Raw genomic sequence first — 20,953 nt, forward strand, 5'->3', positions numbered from 1 at the left:
GACCACCTCCGCTCACAAAAGCTGTGGTTTTCCCTTCTGTCGTTTTCTGTTTCTTTCAGGTGTTCGGGAAAGAGACGCTGAAGGCCAGATACCTGCTAAAATGCCCCCGTGAGAAGATAAATAGAATCTATAACCATTAAATATAGACAAGAGTGGATGGGGGGGGGGGGTTAAAATAGACCGAGGAAGCACTGCGTCATGCTCTCCCTGCGCGTTTCCCCAGTTCAGTGGAGTGAGAGACAAAAAGCTCTGTCTCCACAAGCAAATTGCAGGCTTACATAACCTGCTTCAGTCATTTTGAGACAGAATAGACTGCTGCGTTTATGGTCGATTGCTTGCTTATACAGTTTGTCAATTTGAGTGTTGTTCAACGAAGATAGCTCCTCAGTTCCTGATGGGTGTCTCATCCCCAAGATGCACTTTCCGTCTGCATCGCTACAGATGCTGCTTAATATACCCGTAGACAGACTCCCAGCCGTCCAGGATAGACTCTGTTCCACAATGTATTCTTACAGATCACTCTTTTTACAGTTATACAGTTTTGTTTCGCAGCGTGTTTTTTTACAGCGTTTCACTGGATACACTGTACACTGCACAGCATTGTACTGAATTCCTTTATCCAAAAACCACACTCTGTTACATCATGAGAAGAATACCTAAACACTATGTTATACTAACAAAAAATGAACTAGTTAAAGATAACCTTACAAGAACTTTGTAGTATTTCAAATTAAACATAAAATATGCTTTAAGATAAAATAAGATAATCCTTTAATTGATTCCATAGTGGGGAATGTGATACAGATAATATGGCAATGTCTTAAATCCCCAGTTAATCAGGCAGACATTTAGATGTGACAGATCACTGAGGTAATTCTACTGTTAATGTGAAGAACCGGTGCTGTTTAAAAGGGTCCATTTACTATAAAACACTTGACATTCGAATGTGGAGAGCATCTGAGCTCCAGCTTTATCCCATAACCCATCAAGTTTAAGCCCTCTTTTATTACCCTGATATTTACTGGATCACTGTGCAGGCTGTCTGAAAAAAGGTAGAATACGACTGAAAGTGAGGAAGCACAAATGCAAGACAGGAGGAGGGAGCAGAGGAGGAGAGGGAGGGCGGGTACAGTGGCGGCTGCTGGCTCTCTCTGCAGTACAGAGCTGCTGAGAGCACCAGAGCTGAGCTCCTCAACAGACCACAGCCGCAGGGCTCCCACTGCAGTTCAGAGGACAACCTCGCGCAGAAATATATATACTCCAGGAGGAGCATCTACCTCGCAGGACTTCACGACAGAAGACAACACAAAGAAAGATCAGAGAGACACAGGCGAGGAGGTGAGAACTAGACGAGGTTCTCTGCTGTTTCTCAGATGAGCAGAACTTCCAGTGGGAACAAGGCTCTTCATGTTCTACTTTTGGAGTCTGTTCAATAATTTATCTTCTCACTCATTCTGGTCTGGGGAACACATTTGCTTTTTGAAAAAGTTTGACATACAGGTCCGGATTTTTATTTTATTCTTTTCCTATCAACATTTTATGCCTTTTTATCTCTTTCTGGTACCTTTTCAGTACCTTCCTCTGACTTCACAGCAGTGTGTGTATGTGTTTGTATCTCTGTGTGTGTGTGAGCAGGTGTTTCTGAATGAGAAAGTTAAATGTACCTGAATGAGTTAACGAGCACTCAAGTGTAACTGCCTGGAATCGTAATGGGACTGTGAAAGAGATACATTGTTTTGTTTTGAAGCTGTAGTACAAACTCTTAAATTCTGTGATTTATTATTCATTTTACTGACTTCCATTTTTTCTCCACAAGGACCCCCCTTGAACAACTTCATGATGCCGCACCGCAGAAACTACTGAGGTGGAGTCGTTGTTGCGATACGGATTTCATCCCACGTTGTAGAAAGATTTTTTTTGACATATATTAGAGGAAGCGTGCTCCATCTGCCCCTGCCTCTATCTCAGGATGGCTGGCTGTACCAGCCGCTGCAGGCAGGGGGTGCTCAAGTTAATCCAGTCCCTGCAGAGACTGGTGTCGGGAACCCTCACAAAAGGTACAGTGAATTTTTACTGATGTACTTGCATAATTCATAACTCTTTCTTGTGGACCATTATGATTAATGTTGACTGTCCTTAATATCAGAGTGAGTAAAATGTTGAGATGACCTGAATGTGTTTTTACACATGTCAAAAGCCACTAGCGGCCCATCCTTCACATTAAAACTCATAACTTTTCTCAATGAAATTCTAATTTATTTGTTTTTTTTTAAGCAATAATTCCTTTTACATTGCACCACTGAGGCCTGATGTCGTTCATACAGCCATGTGGCCAATGTCAGTTCCAACACCATCCACAGTGTAGTATGTTCATCAACAACCATGTGTCAGAGTGTCCTTGACCAAAACACCAATCCTTTGCTTTATAAAGGTTCCAGGTCACGCAAATAAACACTGGTTATTATTCTGTGCCGATTCTGGCGGAATGGTACTGTGCAAGCTCTATTGAGGCAGCTATAGTTTCAGGATTTGTGGTTGGTAATAGAGAATCCATTGGTACCCAACTTGTGGGGTCAAGATCGTTTATGGAATCACTCAGAATTCCAGAGAAGATGGATCCATTGCGCATGATTTAGCCTTGATTTTCTCCCTGCAACAAAAACTCATTGACTCATGTTGCTTGCGCCTGGGCCAAAATATTGTGCTTGAATCCACGTCAAAGACTGCTGCCGACATTCACCTACCACATGCGTTATGAACCTGCATCAGAGGAAATAACTTTCCAGCTATCAGGTGGCAGTAGTCTGTGTTCATTGGAAACAGGAAGAGCTGGGAGTAGCTGGGAAGAGCTATAAACTGTGGCACACAGCTGGCCTCTCCTGCATCATGCAGATCAGCTGGCCTACAGTTTAATCATTCCAGATGGCCAATGTCGCTGAGAAAATATATGCATATTTGTATATTCAGATGAGGTGAAGATAGAAAATGAGAAGCCCTCAGATAAGCTTTCTTGACGGCGGTGGTACGTACTTCTGTTTTTCCTCTTGTGCAGTGCCAAGCAGTTCAGCTTAACAAACTACTCTCTCACACTGATTCAATATGTTCAATCAACTGGAAATCTGCCAACAAGGGTCCGGCTAGAGTCAGTGGTTTGTGACACACCAGGGTCGCAGGCACTCACAGAGGGGGCAACACTAGCCAGGCATCGACCGTCAGCTTGGTGTGTGAAAGCCCAGACACAAATGTCAATCACATGGATAATCTGGATGTTGTGTGGCTTTGTCTAGACCTCACTTGGATATCCTGTGTACACCTTCAAGAGCTGAATGGTGAGGTCATCTACTACTGAATGTGCATCGTCTGTGTTTCCATCATCTTTGTGCTTAAAGCTCTGTTCCTTCTCACGACCTCTCATCTTAAAGTTGAAAGTTACTTTTCACCTCAGCAGCAAAAACCAAGTGCTGAGTCACCAAGTCGGAGTGCAGCTGCAAGTCAGTCATGGCTGACAAAACGCACGGCTCTGTTCTCGCTTTCAGGAAAACTCGCGTTCGGATAGGAATTCAAAACGAAACCCACGCAGATGTTTGACTTACCACGTTAAATGTGTATGCAGGTGCAGTCATTGCGTCATGTGAGCCTCGTGAGACATAAATTTGGGTGTTTTTAATTCTGCACTGCTTGCCCTTTTCCATCCAGACGCTTTTACTATCTACCTCTAAATTATTTGCAAGCATGCTCACTGCCAGGAATTGATTTCTTACAGTGGCAAAGGAGCAAACTTGACAAAGGAAACACTCAAGGAAGGCAGAACTGTCACCAAAATCACTTGCTCTTAACACTGATTTTTTTTACACTATTTTTTTAAAATAGTTTTTTTTATTATTATTATTTTAAAAAGTAGCAAGCCACTAAGTAGTCATCATACTTAAATATCTGATAGATGGCGGAATGACTCATGATGCTAATCATGCATTTTCGGTTACACAATGTGCAGTTTACAAGAGCAAAAATATCACCGTTCCACACACAAAGCAGAAACCCATCCAGTTGTACTTCCATTCTACTTCACAAATCAGCAGCCAAACTCACAAACACGCGCCTTGTTACCTGTGATGTGATCGTACAGTAGAGCAAGGAAAGGTTTTTGCATCTGGAATGCAATAAAAAAAAAAACTGTAGTGAAATGCAGTAAAAAAAAACTGCTGAGAGTGAGACTATATGTTTACCTCGTGGCTTAGTCAGCTCCTGTGCTATTCTAGAAATAATACAGCCTACTCATGGCTGCATGGGCTGACAATCTAGGTCATGCGACACAGCATATCAGTATTACTTGCACTAAGAAGCTTATCTTTAACGGCTTGGACAAAAAACAAAGTAAACTGATGTCATGTAGTGTAATGCTGTTGGAAGAGCAAACAAGAAAACAGTTTTCATTATTTGTAGACGTCAGTAATCTCTCCTCTCCGCGTCCTTAGCGGATGAGCAGTCGATGAAAGGAGTGTGAATTCTATTCAACACGCAGTCCCTTCATACTGCGCCCCTGCACATGTATGCTGCTTCCACATAAATATACTTTTGTGCTTCGCGGACTGCAGCACGCGGTTCTGACCTTTTCAGACTTAAGGGTGAGATGCGTGCATGCACTGGGCAGCGCAGGGGACCTGTCTACATTCAGTGTTATAATTAAATGTCACTGAGTTAATTAAGAGCCTCGACCTATTCAAAATACTCATTCATAAGTTGTCTAAAACGCGTCATAATTTTATCCCACAGTGAGATTTTATATTTTATTTTAATTTAAAGTATGTGTGTTTAAAAGTGGGAAAAAGTCTTGATGGGATTGGTCGAGCTGAACGTACCCAAGCTTTTGCTTGCAGGCTTAGAAGGGCTGGTCACACCTGCAACACACAATGAAATGGAGAAATAAAAAGCTGGAAAAAATAAATCTGAAATATTTCTAGTACAAGAAAAAAACTCCAACTTGAACATGTTAAAGTCATGTTATGTAAATTATGTAACTCATAATAATCATATAAGTGAGTAAAGGTTACTTTTTTTCCATTGTTTGCTACTCTCCTGTGGTATTGGAAATGCATTTTTTTGTTTGTTTGTTAGTTATTCTTTTTTATTCTAACATCCTGATCACATGATTCCCTTTAAGCTCTTATAGTTTTGTATTAGCTTCTCAATTCAAATAATCTGATGACATGCACAGTTCATGTGCAGACTGACAGCATCAATAATATTTTAACGTTTGTTCCGACCCTGTTCATCACCTTTTGGGGTCCACTGGAAACAATTCTGTTGTCGTTTATGCCAGCGTTATGAGTATTATATATATTTTATTAAGTTGCAGTGCGCTAAGATGTCTCTTATCATCATATGGTTTACCACTCAGAGCCACCATTGTTTTCCAGAATATCCTCTGATGAAACTTATCTCATAGGTGAAGCAGTGAAGAAAATTTCCTTTACTATTGTTACATTGAAGAACTGAGAGGATGCCAAAATCAATCAAATCTAACCACTTGATGACTCTATTTTGTCTTTTATTGCAAGTTTTCACAATCAATAGAAGAACAAATAAATTTAATTTATTATTTTTATCTAACAACAAATAAAAAAAAAATTACAGGCTTTTGCTACACATGGATTTGGTGACCAAACACTATTTGTCCAGTTTGTTTATGCTTTGTGCCTTGATTTTCCAGTGCAGTGCAATTTTATTTGTTTTCTAACACACTTCCAACACAAAATGAGTTCAATGCTGCTAGAAATGTTTGCAAAACCTTCACTCAGGGAGTGTCTGAGGGTGCTTCTAATCATAAGTAATTGGAACAGTAAAATCACCGTCAAAGCTTGGCTTGTCAGGGTTGGTCTTGAAATTGTGTGGTCACATCACATGGAGAGAGGGTTCTAGCACGCAAGGAAGTCTCTGTTCTTTCTCTGTGGCTGTGCTTACGTTCCAGATTTAAACCTTTCTCTGCACAATTTACTCCTGGTCGTGTCTCATGGTATAACTTGTGCATACTGCAGCAGAGCAGAAGCACATGCTATTATATGCATGGAAGAAGACATGAAAATATGCGCACGCACACACATTCAAACACGCAAGCATGCCATTTAGACTGAAAAAAATGTAGGCCCCTCGACTCCAGCACACATATCACCGCTGGTTTGATTTACTATGCCTATTTGCCTGCATACTCCTATATACATAGTGAAATGAGCTGTAAAGCTCAACCTGTTCACCTTTAAAATGCTCTACTTAGAAGTTCAGCGACATCTATATTCATCTCCAGACCTTTAAACACGGCAGGCTCACTGCTCTGCCTCAGGCCTGAAGCTGCAGTCTACACTCTTTGATGTCTTGCATCACTGATACTGTACTTTACGCCCTTGTTTCACATTGTTTTACTACTCTATACAGCTGCAAATAATTTAAACTTTACGAGATTTGTGTTATCTGAGATAAAGTTAAGGAGAAGTGGGAACAGTAGGCTGGAACGACTGACCAACTGTGGCTCAAGTTTTTTTTATCTCGATAATTGAACAAGACTGTTAAGGCAGTGCTCAAAGCTCCAGGAATTATTCGGGGATGTGACTGATACATAGCCGCGGGAACATATTCTCAGCAGGGGGTGCTGAGAAAAAAAAAGCTCTGCGCTGCAACTCGCTTGACCTTACGTGTGGTCATGTGACTAGCAAGACACAAATTGTATAGTGAATATTAAGCCAGACCGCGACAATTTATAGTTATTAGTGTTTCCAGTTTTAACTTTTAGCATTTTCTTTTTTTCCCCCACTTTTTTCACTTTATTTCGTGTATTTATCTTTGGGTAAATACATTTTTGGGGTGCAGCAGCCCCACCAGCACCCCTACTTCCCGCGGTACTGGACTGATAATGTTTCCGACATATCAGTGTGGAGGTGTACAATGTTTGAATTGCACATTAGAAGACTTCAACAGAATGGCAGGACTAAAGCAAAGGAGACTCTGAGTCTCCAGTACTTGGTTAATTCAGGTATCAGATTCAAGATCCATGAATCCTTTTAAATTGCAAATGTGAAAATGTGCACACAGAAATGTTTTACATCAATACCAGACCAACGCTAATTTGATCATTTTAAATATTTTGGGATGGATTAAGCACCATAACGGGAATACTGGAACATGTGATGAGCTATGATAATTCTGCACAGTTCTGTACATCGCTTGTTCAGACAGATATTAATGACTCACATACACTCACCGGCCACATCATTAAAGTTCATGAACAAACCACAGCCTCCAAAATGAAAACACAGTTGAATCAGCAGCTCTCTCAGTTATTTGAGACAAATGCTGAATACGATAACTTTCATTAACCTAAGAGTTAGTGCAGGACTGTTATGTCAGGTGGTATTCATTTTTCAGTCAGCTACTTAATGAACTGGAAAGTAAGTGTACAGTGCCTTTACATCTGAGACACACAGCTAAACATCCATTTTTTCTTAAAAAAAATTATATTATTTAAAGGCCACCCATTGTTCTAAAGGTTTGCCCTTGAATCAAATAGTTTTCTAGGCATCTGGGTGAAAACACGTTATCTCCTTTCTTGTAGGGTGTTTTAACAGGAGAAAGACAAATATTACATTGGGTCATTTGGAGGTAAATCTCTTTTTATTGCGCCAACAATAAAAGCTAACATAAACATAAACACCTGTTTTTGTGGAAGTGTGACTTTCTGATTGAGTGCTTCAATTTGGATACAGTTGAATACTTACTTATTTGGGCATTCAAATAAATGTTGTGGGCCTTATATGATACAAAATATTCAGATTCAGATCCCCCTTTAGTCCATTTTGCATTAATGCATTCATTTGGCAGATTTAAAGTATTCAATTACCAAGTGCACTGAACTACACCGCCGCAACCCACAAGGAATTAGGAGTCCAGATGGAGTCGTTGGATGGAAAAGATAGTTAACTGTAAAAGATGATTGTATTGGGATTGCAAGCTGAAATGTTGCTGGTAAAATAAAGCTTCTTGCTCCACTTTACTCATTGCCATCAGGTTAACTAAGTTGGCTTGAAAAATTCAGTCTGAACGAGTGTTTTCTGTTTGATGAAAAGGCCAGTCATGTCATTCAGACACAGCATTTGCTTTATCAGTGAGCTTACTATGAGGTTTTGAAAGTGATACCAAGACCACGTCTCACCAATAAAGACGTATGCCAAACTAACACTTGTTGCTATTGGTTACCAACACTCACACGGTGAACTATCCAAAAAAAATTGACCACAGGGATTTGACTTTTTTCTTCTAATCTTTGCTTGAATAACTGCAAAGAGACAGCATGGGAACGATATTAAAAATAATTTTTATAGTGTACTTGGCATATGTATTTTCCTGTGAAAGGTATTTTTTTGTATAGATAAGTTCCACTTGGAAACAATAGGAGTGTAGGTGAAGGCAGGAACCCACTCAGCCCTCCTCATGCTGCACCTGTCTCTCTCCATTACAAGTCACATGTGTCCTCTAAGTGCATAACCTTGCAGCAAGAGCCTCGTCGCCCCACACTGCGGAGACAGATTCAGATGTAGATTCAGGTCTAACACAGCATCTGTTTGGACCCAAGACTACGGCAAAATTAGCCAGCGTTGCGGCGCATATGTGAACTCCCCGAACATTCTCTCTCTCTCTCTTCGTCCTCCTCTCAGCCTCGCTCTCTTGTCCTGTGGCTGTTGAAGCCATGGATGGGAGCTGACAGTGTGTGTGTGTGTGTGTGTGTGTGTGTTTTTAATTTTTTACATCACCCCACTACATACTTTTATGTAACTGTCGTCTTTTAGGTTTATTTTTATCCCCAGCTCTGGCCTCCTCTGTCTGTTTCATGCAGCCCATTAATTCAGCCCAGTCGCATTGTTTTACTACTTGACATTTACAAACTCTAGTAAGTATTTGATGCTGTAAACAGTGTGATGATGGTGAAGCAGAGCACTACTGCTAGCTTCTGCTTCCATAGGCATACTTTATTGTAGGAATTTGCTTGTTGTGCTGAGTAGGTGACACAATCTGCTGGCTGTATCAGGAATCACTATACTCTGCTGCCACCTGTAGTTCAACCATCAAAACTACAACATTGCAAAGCCGCTCTGATGAGAGCTCCCCTCTCAGAAACAACCGCCACCCTCACCAGGAACACAAGAAATGTTAGCTTTACTTTTCTGCTCCATTTGTCGCTCTGTGACTGTGCCAGCTTCCATCAATCAGGCTGCTCTCTATGAAACACATTCGAAAAGATATTCTTAAGCTGCTTAGTGCTGACAACCGCTTGAGTCTGTTTACTCAGTCAGCCAAGATGAAGGCTCGGTTTACTTCTTTTTTTTTTTTTTTGCCTTTAATCTTCTTAAATATTGCAAGTGATATCTTCTTCCGAAGAATATTTGTCTTGTGCGAGTGAACAACTAGATGTTTACTCCAGGCTGCACACTTTCCCTCATGCATTTTTCAATATTATGTGTTTTTGGGGTTTCCTCCTCTCAAAAGGAACTTGCTTATTGTCGTTTTCTATGCAAAACCCTCACTGACAGTTGATTAGGGATGAGTCCAAATGCTCAAGTGTTCAGAAAGATGTGAATTTATAGAAATATGCAACCGAAGCAGCACCACAAGTGATTAATACATCAGAATTTCACAGAAAACCTTATGGGAAAATGATAAATATATTTCAAACGTTTGACAAAAAAAATGCTAAAACTGATCTGGAAATGTTCTACACTTTCAGAAATCTCACGAAGCTCTTTCCCCCTGCAGCCACATTAGAGCTGGCTTCAATATGGAGTGAGTCAGCGGTGGTGGTTAAGGTTGAAGAAGACAGAAGTAGAGACGAACGCATTTAATGATGCAAGCTCTTGCATAACCCCGGGCTACTTCATCAGATCTGGAACTTCATCAGGAGGGAAACAGATTTTCCCTGGGATCAGAAGAGTTTTTTTTTTGTTTGTTTTTTTAACTCTTCTAAAGTTAAATTTATTGAGCTTTGGAATATACGTTGTTTTCGCCCACCGAGAGAACAGTGCAGTGATGAATGAGTTAGACATCTTCAAAATCATGTCAGCGACAAGGGAAGTCATGTATCTATTATTAGTGCAAATTACTATATATCAAGCGCCATGAACAATGATGAATCTGATACTGATATTTTTTTTTTTGATGCTGTGAGTTCTTTCTGCTAGATCTTGTGGAATAGGAAGCTCATGCATGCATGCAAAAAAAAACTTGAAGAGATTTGACAAGTCAGATTGCAGCGCAGTGCCCTCGCTTCTTGTCTCTGCACTAAGTGATATGTTGCAGAAGGACAGTTCCAGATGGCAAACATCTGTCATGAGGATTACATCATGTTACTTTAAGTAATCTGCAAGTGTTTCCAAGTGTTATCACTTACGGTCTTTAAATATGCTTCCTGAATTTTCTAAGAATTAAAAGGAAAAGAAATTTGAAATTGTAACCGTTAAGAGATCCGTAAAGGTGAAAGTATGTTGTTCTTCTATAGCTATAGGGAAAAAGGTAAAGGACTGTAAAGAAAATGTAGAGGAGCTAGTGTGAGAGGAGTGTAAATTTATCTGAATTATCCATGACTTTATGTTTAATTAATTGAGGCATGTCATGTTCTTACCTCGGCCCTACCTGAGCAATCACTGGACTGGCCTCAGCAAACCACAAACTCACACACACTTTGTTTGAATATCAGGGACAATGCTGACAAATACTGAATTTATGAATGACTCCAGAAACTCCGAGTGTCTTTCCAGTTACTGACACCCCACTCCTTTCACATGAGTTTTTTTTTTTTTTCACATTCCTCAGCGCAACTTTCAAGAAAAAAGAAAGCTGCAAAAAAATGGCAATCCATGAATTTTTAAAAACTTAGAGAGGTTTTCTGAAGCTGCCACACACACTTATATGCTCACACATAAGGAAAGAGTGAGATAGAAGCATTGCATTTCTGGTTCTGAGCCAGCGGAATATTAAAATAAGATATTTTCTGTTCCACTTCGTGCCTTTACATGGGCCATATGCAACACGGTGCATACACAGAATCAACAATCTTTCAGATTAAACAATGGGAATTCTAATCTATAGAAATTATTGCATGTCAAGAAGACATCAAGATATCCTACAGTGATGTGTATTTTACTCAACAGTTTTTTGTTTTGTTTTTATCACAGTGAATGATACTGTCTAGTAGATGAAATGCTTAACTCTTCATCCAGCTACCCTGTCAGACCTTTAATGCTCAGTGCTTAGAGGAAAATAAGCATTACTCACTCCTTCCCCCAATGCACACAGTCTGCTCAATGAATATTCATTGGCACTATTAAGCACTAATGTCCTTGTCTGTGCCACGGCAGAGAAATATAAAGTCTAATATCTTTACAGGGATGTGAAAAAAGCCGGTAATGCTGTGGCGAGCTAACATGAGCGCAAACACACGTAAGTGGGCAGCCCTCACAGCTAACGTATATCCACACACTCATTATGGTGCACACTTCAGGGAGCAGAGTGCTAATTTGAAGTAGTATTGAACAGCTGCCATCATTAACCAGGGTGTTGAGCTGTGTGTCTGCGAGTTTCTGTTCAGTGCAATAGAGAGGAAAATAAGTAATGGTTAAGACAAGACAATGAGAATAAATGGATAGGATGTAAAAAAAAAAAAAACAAAGAAGAAGAAGAAAAGAAAAGATATGTGTCTCAGCTTGAAATGAATTTTTCTTCACTTGATGCCACTCACTTGTCAGTAAATGTCATCGGAGCAAACACTGCTCCACAATAAGACGGGGGCACGAGGAGGCAGGGATCTCGATAGAGGGGGGAGAGAGGCTGACAGATGAGTAGAGTGAGCAATAGAACAGAGGGAGTGGCGCAGAAAGGCAGGAGCAGCCTGTGTGTTTGGAGAAGGGGATCAGAAATTCAAGAGAGTGAGCTCAAAGAAGAGGGGACGTCCTCTGGTGACAGATCTGAAACCAGCGAGAAGACACAGACAGAGGGCAAAACCCTTTTAAGGCGCTGAGCCGTGGAGGGAGATAAAGACGGGACGGCGGGCTGACACAATCCGGGAATAAACAGAGGACTATTACTCTCTCTGGGTTGTTTGACCGGGCTGGTTTCCACGGTGACAAGATGGGTGCAGTGGTGGGCACTTTGACCATGCAGACCAAACAGAGGAGACCATCCAGAGGTACGGCAACATTAGTGAGAAAAAGATAAAAAATAAAAAAAAAGAGCAACAGAAAGCTTGTTTTAACAGAGAGAGAGAGAGGAGAGAGAAATAACCTTCAACTTCCAGAGACCTGGTGTAATTCATAATGTGTTTGTTTTTATGTTGCACAAGCAACATAAGGAAACACATTTATATTTTTGGCATATTTTTACAAAGTGATTTAAAGGACTGAACTAGGAAAAGAACAGCAAAAGGGATTTGTACCAAATGTTACAAATATGTAAGCAAACGGTATTGAATGGCAATCCATATATGTGTAAAGTACATCAAACATTAGCAGTGATGCCAAACTTCTAAAATTTATTCTGGAAAAACATAGAAGAAGAATAGCCGATGGACAAACAGTCACTCAAGGAAGTAGCTGCAGAATAGTGGTGGGGCCACCGATTTCAGTCTTGTTGGGCTGCGAGGTATAACATATGCTAATCATGGAGAGACTATAGGATGCTATAAATCAGAATGTCCTTGAAAACAACCACAGAGCAAAATCACTGCCCCCGACTCTATGATAAGGCTCTTTGTGTGCGTTAGTGAAGGGGAGACACGGAGCGAGCCAGGGTTCAGGGTGGAAAAGCATGTGATTAACACGCAGCTCACATATCATACCTCTCCCTGGCCTTATGCTTGAGAAGCCTGTTGTCATGGAGACTGGGTTGTAGGGGCATAAAAGGAGAGTGTGAACACACACTCTACCAGGGTGAATTTGTAACAGCATGATGGAGATGAAGGGGGGAAAAAAAATGTAGAAAGCCGTAAACAAAGCCATTACTCTCTGACAGAGATGTAACACCTTACAAGACGAGGGTAGAGCCGTGCATTTGTGGATGAGATTAAACCGTTTGTCCTTGTTTTTGATAAAAGGCTTTTGGCAAAACAGGTCATCGTGGGTTTTTTTTTTCTTTCTTTTTTTAGCTCCATTGTCTATTAAAAGTGCGATGTGGTGCCAGCTGTGCGGAAGTATGTAAGATAAGATATCACTTAATACCAGAGAGGGAAAGTAAGTATTACAGCTGCATAAGAGACAGGGCTCATAGGCAGGTCAAAGTAGGATGTAACATGCATAAAATACCATGTTATTATCATATTTATATATTTTTCTTCTTAAGAACAAGCAGTCCTGCTGTTTGTATCACTGGCCACCAGTACAGTCATGCTATATTTCGCCAGTATGGTGGGTACATCTGTGCTATCTGGTCTGCCAGGAATTAAATCAATGAAAAGAATGCCAACACAGTCTGCATGAACTGAAGATTTTAAAAGAGCAGCCTGGCGGAAATGAGCACACGAAAATAGCAACATTATGAGCATGTTGTGTTCTTAGAATTAAAGTAATACTTTGAGAAACAACGTTCTCGCGTCCATTCAGTTAGTGTCATGCCACTGCCAGTGACACATTAGCTTAGCGTAGCGCAAAAGAGTGGAAACTGCAAGCCTGCCCTTTTCTGCAAGAAAACGAAACTCAGTATGTTGAGCTTCTAAAGTAACATGTTATATCTTGTTTGTTGAACTTGTATGGTCATGCTGTCATTTTACAGGGAGTTATCAACTATTTTTATGATCTTGCACAGTGACTTCTCATTCCAGCAGAGACTCCTGAAAGTTACTGGATCACGACACAGTAATTAGTCACATACACCGATCAGGCATAAAATTTAAACCACTGACAGGAGAAGTAACATTGACCATCTTGTGACAATTAAATGTTCTGCTGGGACACTTTTGGACCTGGCATTCATGTGGATGTTACTACTTGCTATGTACCCACCTACCAACATTCTGTTGCCAGACACCACAGGACACCCTCAGAAGGCCCATGTCCATTCTCTGATGAGTCACAACTGTTTCGGAGGCACAGGGGAGACCTACACAATATTAGGAAGGTGGTCATAATGTTATGCCTGATCATTGTGTTGTATGGTAAAATCTTGTGGCTTATACTGTGTAGGCACCTCCTCGCACTGCCAAAACAGGTTGGGGCACGGACATTGGTCAATTCGGGGTGTCCTGTGGAGTCCGGCATTGGCATTTTAACAATGGATCCTGAGTTGTAGGGTGTGACCTCTGGCTTGTCCCAGTACATCTTATGGATGCACAATATGAGTGAGATCTGCCCCTCCCCTTCCATAAGGGAGCATGCTCGCCATGGGTCTTCCATAATTTTCCATAACTAAAACCATTCTGATTAGAAATTCTAACTTAACTATTTACATGAACAGTAAATACAATGATCCGATATGGTACTGTATATTGTGTGTATTCATGCCCCATAACATACATCAGAATATAAATTTTTTGACATGCGCAAAGTGGTCCTGCACGCTGTGGAGCATCCAATCTGCCAGAATAAGATTTTTTCCCCAACTTAAATGAAAACACTGAATTCCATCAATGCAAAAAAGACGGAATTCAGACACACATGTTGCCTAAGTGTTGCCCTAATCGATTCCGGCTTTGTTCATATTTTCAACTTGTTTGAACAACCTGTTGATGTTTCTGTCCCACCCGGAAACTTGCCCCATAACATACTCAAAAAGAATGTATTCATCCTAGAGAGAAACAGTCAGATCAAGCATTTACATGGATTTCTGGGTCTAATACTTCCTAATTTACAGAATGATCAACAGGTTACACCGCCCTTCTCAATCTAGTTGAGAGTACCCTTCGATCGGGACGAATTGACCGGTCTGTTCCAATTAAGGTGGTTATAAGAGGCAGACCTCTATTATTATTCTGAGCATAATAATAGTGTCAAAGGGTGTAACATGGCATCTGTTTAGGTGGGTGATATGGATACCATCGCTAAAGGTCTTACAGAAGACATTATATAGTAACAAGATAGTCAATGTGGTTTTAATGTTGTGGATGATGGGTCAACAATCTACTAAGCAGTGAGCTTTGGAGAAGCTGGTGGGCAGAATATTTTAACTTCACACAGAGCCATTTGTGAAGCTGAGGTAATCTACTGAGGTAATCTCCTGCTTGCACTGGCTTCTTATTTATTGAGCGCATGTGAGAGTGGCATCAATCTTCTCATCTAACTCCAGGCGAACACTACCCTGAGAGAGACTGAAAGATCGTGTTCAAGCCAAAGCATTGAGAGTTTTTTAAGCACTTGTACTCGCCAACATGTCATTCATCATCGTTGCTCACTTGTTTGAAAATGTTTGCCGCTGTTCTGACAGCGAGATGGTGATTACATTTAAAAACAAATGTGAGAACATTCTGAAGAAACATGCCCTGTTGCCCTGAAGCTGCCACAGCAGCTGCAACAGACGCACACTTTTAATTATCTCAATTTCATCATGTAACACTGGCCGCCTGGTACATGCTTTAGAATATTTATGTCGTTGTGTTAAGAACTCCTTCCTCGCAAATCAGAACTAAAAAGGTCTCCAACGTTTCTTTCCCTCCATCTATTAAGAAAATTGGCACTTAGATCATCTTGTCATCCGCTCAGATTGTTATTGTCAATATTTAAACCCCCGCGCGGTTAAATCTTAGCGCTTCATCAATACAAGCATGTCCCTTTGCCTATCAATCACTTTGTGCTTGCCTTTTCAGTTGCCTTTCCTTCTCGCCTCTCTGTGTTTCTTCACACTCAGCCACCTTCCTCTTCCTCTCTTCTCAGCCCCCCTCTAATCAACACCTCTCGCCTGTTTCCTTTTCGCACCCTCATTTCATTTCATCTGTTTATAATCACACCTTCGCATTAGCCGGAAGCTGAAGCACCCTTCACAGAAAGCCTTAATGAACATACCGTAGGTGGAGACCTTTGCTGTCTCGCTCTCACCTGAAGCGGGACTTTTAGTAACTGGGTAAATAAATGCACAAAATGTCTTTGACGCCTTCTTCATTTTTTTTCTTTTTTTTATTTATCTGTTCATCCAGTGTATCCACCACAGCTCATATTTTTCATGGCTGTCTATCTCCATGACAACAGGAGTCGGTGGGATGGCAGCTGGGGCTCAGAGGAAGATGGAGGGAAGATTGAGAGAAAGTAATGTGTGTTGAGCTGATAAATGACACCACACTGTCACCTTGAGAATCTTAGATCTCAGCTGCGAGGGGTGTTTGACAGACCACGCAAGGACCCAGTGAATAAAAAAAATAAAGTATAAGTCTGAAACAGAAGCATTTATTCTTGCATAAAGACACAACTAGATTTTATCGTTAGAATGTATCTTTTCAAATGGTTTCTGCTTCTGGAAATTGCTAAAAGCGATGTTTGATATAAAATTAAACATAATCTATCCGGCAGCTGATGCATAATTCTAGACACAGTTTCAGTGTCGGAGATTAATCTTGACAAAGCCGATGAATGGGTTGAAATGAGTGAGTCATCACCGCCGAGCCGAAAAGCGCGAATATTATAATAATTGAAATCTCCTTTTCTTCAGAGTTTGACTGTGCCAACTGATTCTGGCACGGTTATAGAGCTCGTCTGGACTCGACTGTGTGCTTCTCACATGTAATTAATGTATTGCCCATAGTGGATTAAAAGAGATTTAAGGGGTTTTGTGTAATCTTTTGGGTTCATTCAAGAGTAAAGGTCCTAATGTTGCTTGGTCTCCAAAGATTTGTTGCTTATATCTTAGGCCCAGTTGAGATATTAAAGAAATAGTGCAAGTTACAGACCGCCCTCTGTAAATATCCAGTTGTGCCACAGCAAGGCTTCAGACTTCAGATTTAATCTATTTGCAGCTGCCAGTGGGTGTTTTCTCCTGGATATTTGTTCATGTTTGCGAACTTATTGGTGTGTGGATTGTGCCCGCCGCCAGGTTAAGGGTTGTAAGTACTGGTAGTGTAGTCTGAGATAGCCACAGCAGAAGCGTCGCCACACTTCATTAGCCGCCATCCATCTCCACAGCACCAGCCATGTTTCCGTTAATAAAATGCTTCAGGGCCACGCAATTTGTCAAGTAGGCATAGATGTAGTTTCTCTCAGATCCTTCTCTCCTTTAACCTTCTTATCCTGCCTATTCTTATTCTGCTTCAACTCTGCGAGCTTACTTTTCTGCTGTCTGATCAGATTTTTGATGTTTTCTGCCGACTTTACAGTCTCAAGCTTCGCTGAGTTGTCTCTTTCCTGCGTGTTGCAGTCTCCGTGACTCCACAAAAGACTCTGACGAACATATGTTAAAACAGTCACTCCAAAAGTCTTGAGTATGATGCATGTATCTTTTGCTGTTTCACTCCCTGCAGACAAAACAGACGACGAGCTTGAGATGACGATGGTGTGTCACAGACCGGAAGGTCTTGAGCAGCTGGAAGCCCAAACTAACTTCACCAAACAGGAGCTGCAGATCCTATATCGTGGTTTTAAGAATGTAAGCACGCACTCTCTGATTTCCCTATTACTGCTTGTGTTGAGATGTCATGGGGCAAATGCTGCCTTCAGATGGAACTCTTTGTTGAGTTCATGGGAAGTCATAAGCTCAAGCGCTTATTGATGTTGGATGTCGTCACTTGTTCAAAAATGAACTAGAGAAACAAACTTGTATAAGTGACGAGTCACCGTTTCGCTGGAGCGCTGAGAAACGCTGAAGCCAGCACAGCTTTGTAGAGCCTGGTTCTTTTTTCACCTTTCGTGAGAACACCGCTGCGAGGCAACGGCTGGGGCCTAGAAGCTTCTGAGGAAACAACTTAGCAATCTAACAACTGTGTAATGTAATCCAGGTAATGCAGAGGCACAATGAAAGGTCGAGGCTGTTGGGAGTATCAACATTTTCCCCAGACAAAGTGTATTTTAACACAAGATGTCCACGTTTGAGGTTGTACTTACAAAAAAAGTGAGGTCAGTTATGTGGACTCTCCTTGACCTCATCCAATGGCACCACAATATACAACGATCCACCATAACATTATGACCGTATGCCTAATATTGTGTATTTTTTGTAGATATTGTGTATTATAATATTGTGCACCAAGACGCTGGACTGAGATATCCCATCAACTGAGCGGTGCCATGACGTGGAGATAATCAGTGTCACTGCTCAGTGGCCATAACGTCATAACTGACTGGTGTAAAAAGGGTGAAATAAGGGAGAAAGCACAGTCCCGGTGTAATCTTTATTTGTAAGTTAGTAATGAATCATTTCCCCCCTCAGGAATGTCCAAGCGGAGTCGTAAATGAGGAGACATTTAAACACATTTATGCACAGTTCTTCCCTCACGGAGGTAAAGTGCACTGTTTTCTCATCTCTTTCAGAGCCCTTTGAAGATTTCTGAACAGTACTCCTTACATGTCCTTCACTTCTTGTGTTTTGCAGATGCAAGCATGTACGCACATTATCTTTTCAATGCGTTTGACACTACAAACAATGGCTCCATCAAGTTTAAGGTAAAATAAAACACGTAGAAATATCATTTTCTTTGCTGTCTCTTGCTGTTTTATGCCGAATCTATCCCGTCACCGTTTCCTGTTGTGTTTTTTTGACAGGACTTTGTAATGGGGTTGTCTACTCTGCTGAGGGGAACACTGAGGGAAAAGCTGGAGTGGACGTTTCACCTTTACGACATCAACAGAGACGGATACATAAACAGAGAGGTGGGAACATGCTGCTGCGGCTTTAATGGTGTTTTGTGCCTTATCTCAAGTCTCTGTCGCATTACGCTGTGAATCCCCTGTTCTTACAGGAAATGACCGAGATCGTGAGGGCGATTTACGACATGATGGGCAAGTACACCTACCCTGCACTAAAGGGCGACGTCCCGCAGCAGCATGTGGATGCCTTTTTTCAGGTTCATTTCTAATTTCTAACATGTATAATGAACATAAGGATCTTAAAGCCATTGTGTTTACACAGCATGAGGAGAAACCGTCTTTACTTTTAATGATCTCATTAGCTTCCCAAATTAACCATCCTGTTTGCATTGAGACTTTGCATGTATCCGTTTTTTTATATCGTTTGTAACGTTTTAAAGTAATAGCAATCCCAGTCCTTGCTGTGCATTCTTCATTCACACCATAAGTCTGTGGATGCAGGATTCATTGATAATTTCTTATCTGAACTTGTCCCTACTTTGGGAACATTTTTTTTTACGGCTGGATTAGAAAATGCAAACAGATTTAATAGATGCAAATATTTAAAGCCATTCATTTGCTCATGATTTCATTGTCCTAATTAAAATAGGACAATACAAGTTTAAAATGTGTTCCGTGAGTTGCTATTTTAATCTGAATGCCGTTCTGATTAAAATTGTGATCATTAAATAAAAAAGCACAAGCAGCTGGAATCCTCTCTGGATGTTTCCACTTTCAATCTGTTTGTCCATTAACTGAAGCAAGTCTCAGATCAGGTGGTTCTGTTCTTTCCTTCTTTTTCCTCTTTTTTTCCAGATAGTTTTTATTTTTGCTAAGATACAGTATTCACCACCTTTCAAAAGCACTTTGGAACTGTGTTACTTTGGTTTCTTCCAAAGTAAAATTCTTCTCCTACTTTACTTCAGAGCCACTCTTTTCTCCTAGAACAATTTCCCAGGATAAATGCTTGTTCTTCCCTGTCACTAACATATGTTAAGTTACATTTTTATTTGATTTTATTCAGTTTAAGGACAGCATGCGCTTACATTAATCCTTTTAAAGAAAAGATGGGCTCGTCAGATTGAGCAGAAGCTAATATCCATCTGTAGTCCTACATAAAACATAAAATAAACGCCACATAAAAAAAAGTGGTTGTGCAAAATGCAGTACACAACCAGCAGCAACAATCCCAGAATTCGCAAAAAAAACACTCGCGACAGGAAAGACTATCCACACAGTCCCGCATGCACAGCAGACAGCAGTCCAAGACAGCGCCACCCTATGGTAAATCAGTGCGGACAGCATTCACTACCCAGAAGCCATTTTTTAGTGACATGACAGAAGTTGTTATAATTTGTATTGTTTTTCATGTCACTAGGGAGCCTATTCCATTCTTTGCTGCCGTTAAAGGAAAAGGCAGATTGAGCAAAAGCAGAGCTTCGTTGTGGAACACTGCAGTCCCCTCTCTTCACAGATCCAAGAGGCCTCGTACTCAGCTCAGAACAGGGTCTGAGTTTTTCAATGGAGGGGGAGCAGCGTTGCAGATTATTTTATATGTCACAAATGTCACAAATACATCAATAACTTTTGCAAATGTGCATAGTTTTCTACACACACAGAGCTGAATGAGTCCCAGTGTCTTCAGAACACAATGGCAGTCTTCGCTTTTTGTTTTCCCACAGAAAATGGATAAGAATAAGGATGGAGTGGTGACTTTGGAGGAGTTCATCATAGCCTGCCAGGAGGTATGAATGGGCCTGCATCTGTGCGTCAGAGTGGAGAGGATATATAAAGAAATAAGTCGTGAATGTTGCATGAATTTGCCTACATCTTTCTTATTGTTTCTATTTGCAGAACGTCTGACTGGTATTTATTAATACATACCAGGAAAAAGTTACTCACTTGAGTGCCAGTCTTTATGCAGTTGCTACAGCAGGACTTGACGTGCATTACATTATGTATAGTGACAGATAAATGCATAGTTCTTCCATGTTTACTCCTCTTCTCCTCTTCTCTCTCTCCCCAGGATGAAACCATGATGAGATCCATGCAGCTCTTTGAGAATGTGATGTAGGACGAGTGACGACTAAGACGGGGAAAATGAGAGGGCTCGGTGTGAGTGCGTCTGTGTGGCTGCATATGTGCAATACATCCGGTCTCTTCTA

At 40.9% G+C, this 20,953-nt stretch overlaps 1 protein-coding gene across 2 annotated transcripts; it reads left to right on the forward strand.

Annotated features, from left to right (window-relative positions):
* Positions 1-1,870: 1,870 nt before the first annotated feature.
* kcnip1b (Kv channel interacting protein 1 b) lies at positions 1,871-20,862 on the forward strand (the record flags this gene model as incomplete). Of its 2 annotated transcripts, none has more annotated exons than XM_084564066.1 (8): positions 1,871-2,057; positions 17,468-17,592; positions 18,373-18,442; positions 18,535-18,605; positions 18,705-18,812; positions 18,902-19,006; positions 20,471-20,533; positions 20,815-20,862. In XM_084564066.1, exons 1-8 carry the CDS (start codon positions 1,970-1,972, stop codon positions 20,860-20,862), a joined length of 678 nt encoding a protein of 225 aa, XP_084420192.1. In that variant the 5' UTR covers positions 1,871-1,969. The 2 variants fall into 2 exon arrangements, with proteins under 2 accessions (XP_084420192.1, XP_084420193.1); XM_084564067.1 differs by lacking the exon at positions 1,871-2,057 and adding an exon at positions 12,139-12,223.
* Between the last annotated feature and the right edge of the window lie 91 nt (positions 20,863-20,953).

The sequence above is a fragment of the Chelon labrosus genome (genome assembly GCF_963514085.1).
Source record: "Chelon labrosus genome assembly, chromosome: 17".
In the NCBI taxonomy this organism is placed as follows: Eukaryota; Metazoa; Chordata; class Actinopteri; order Mugiliformes; family Mugilidae; genus Chelon; species Chelon labrosus.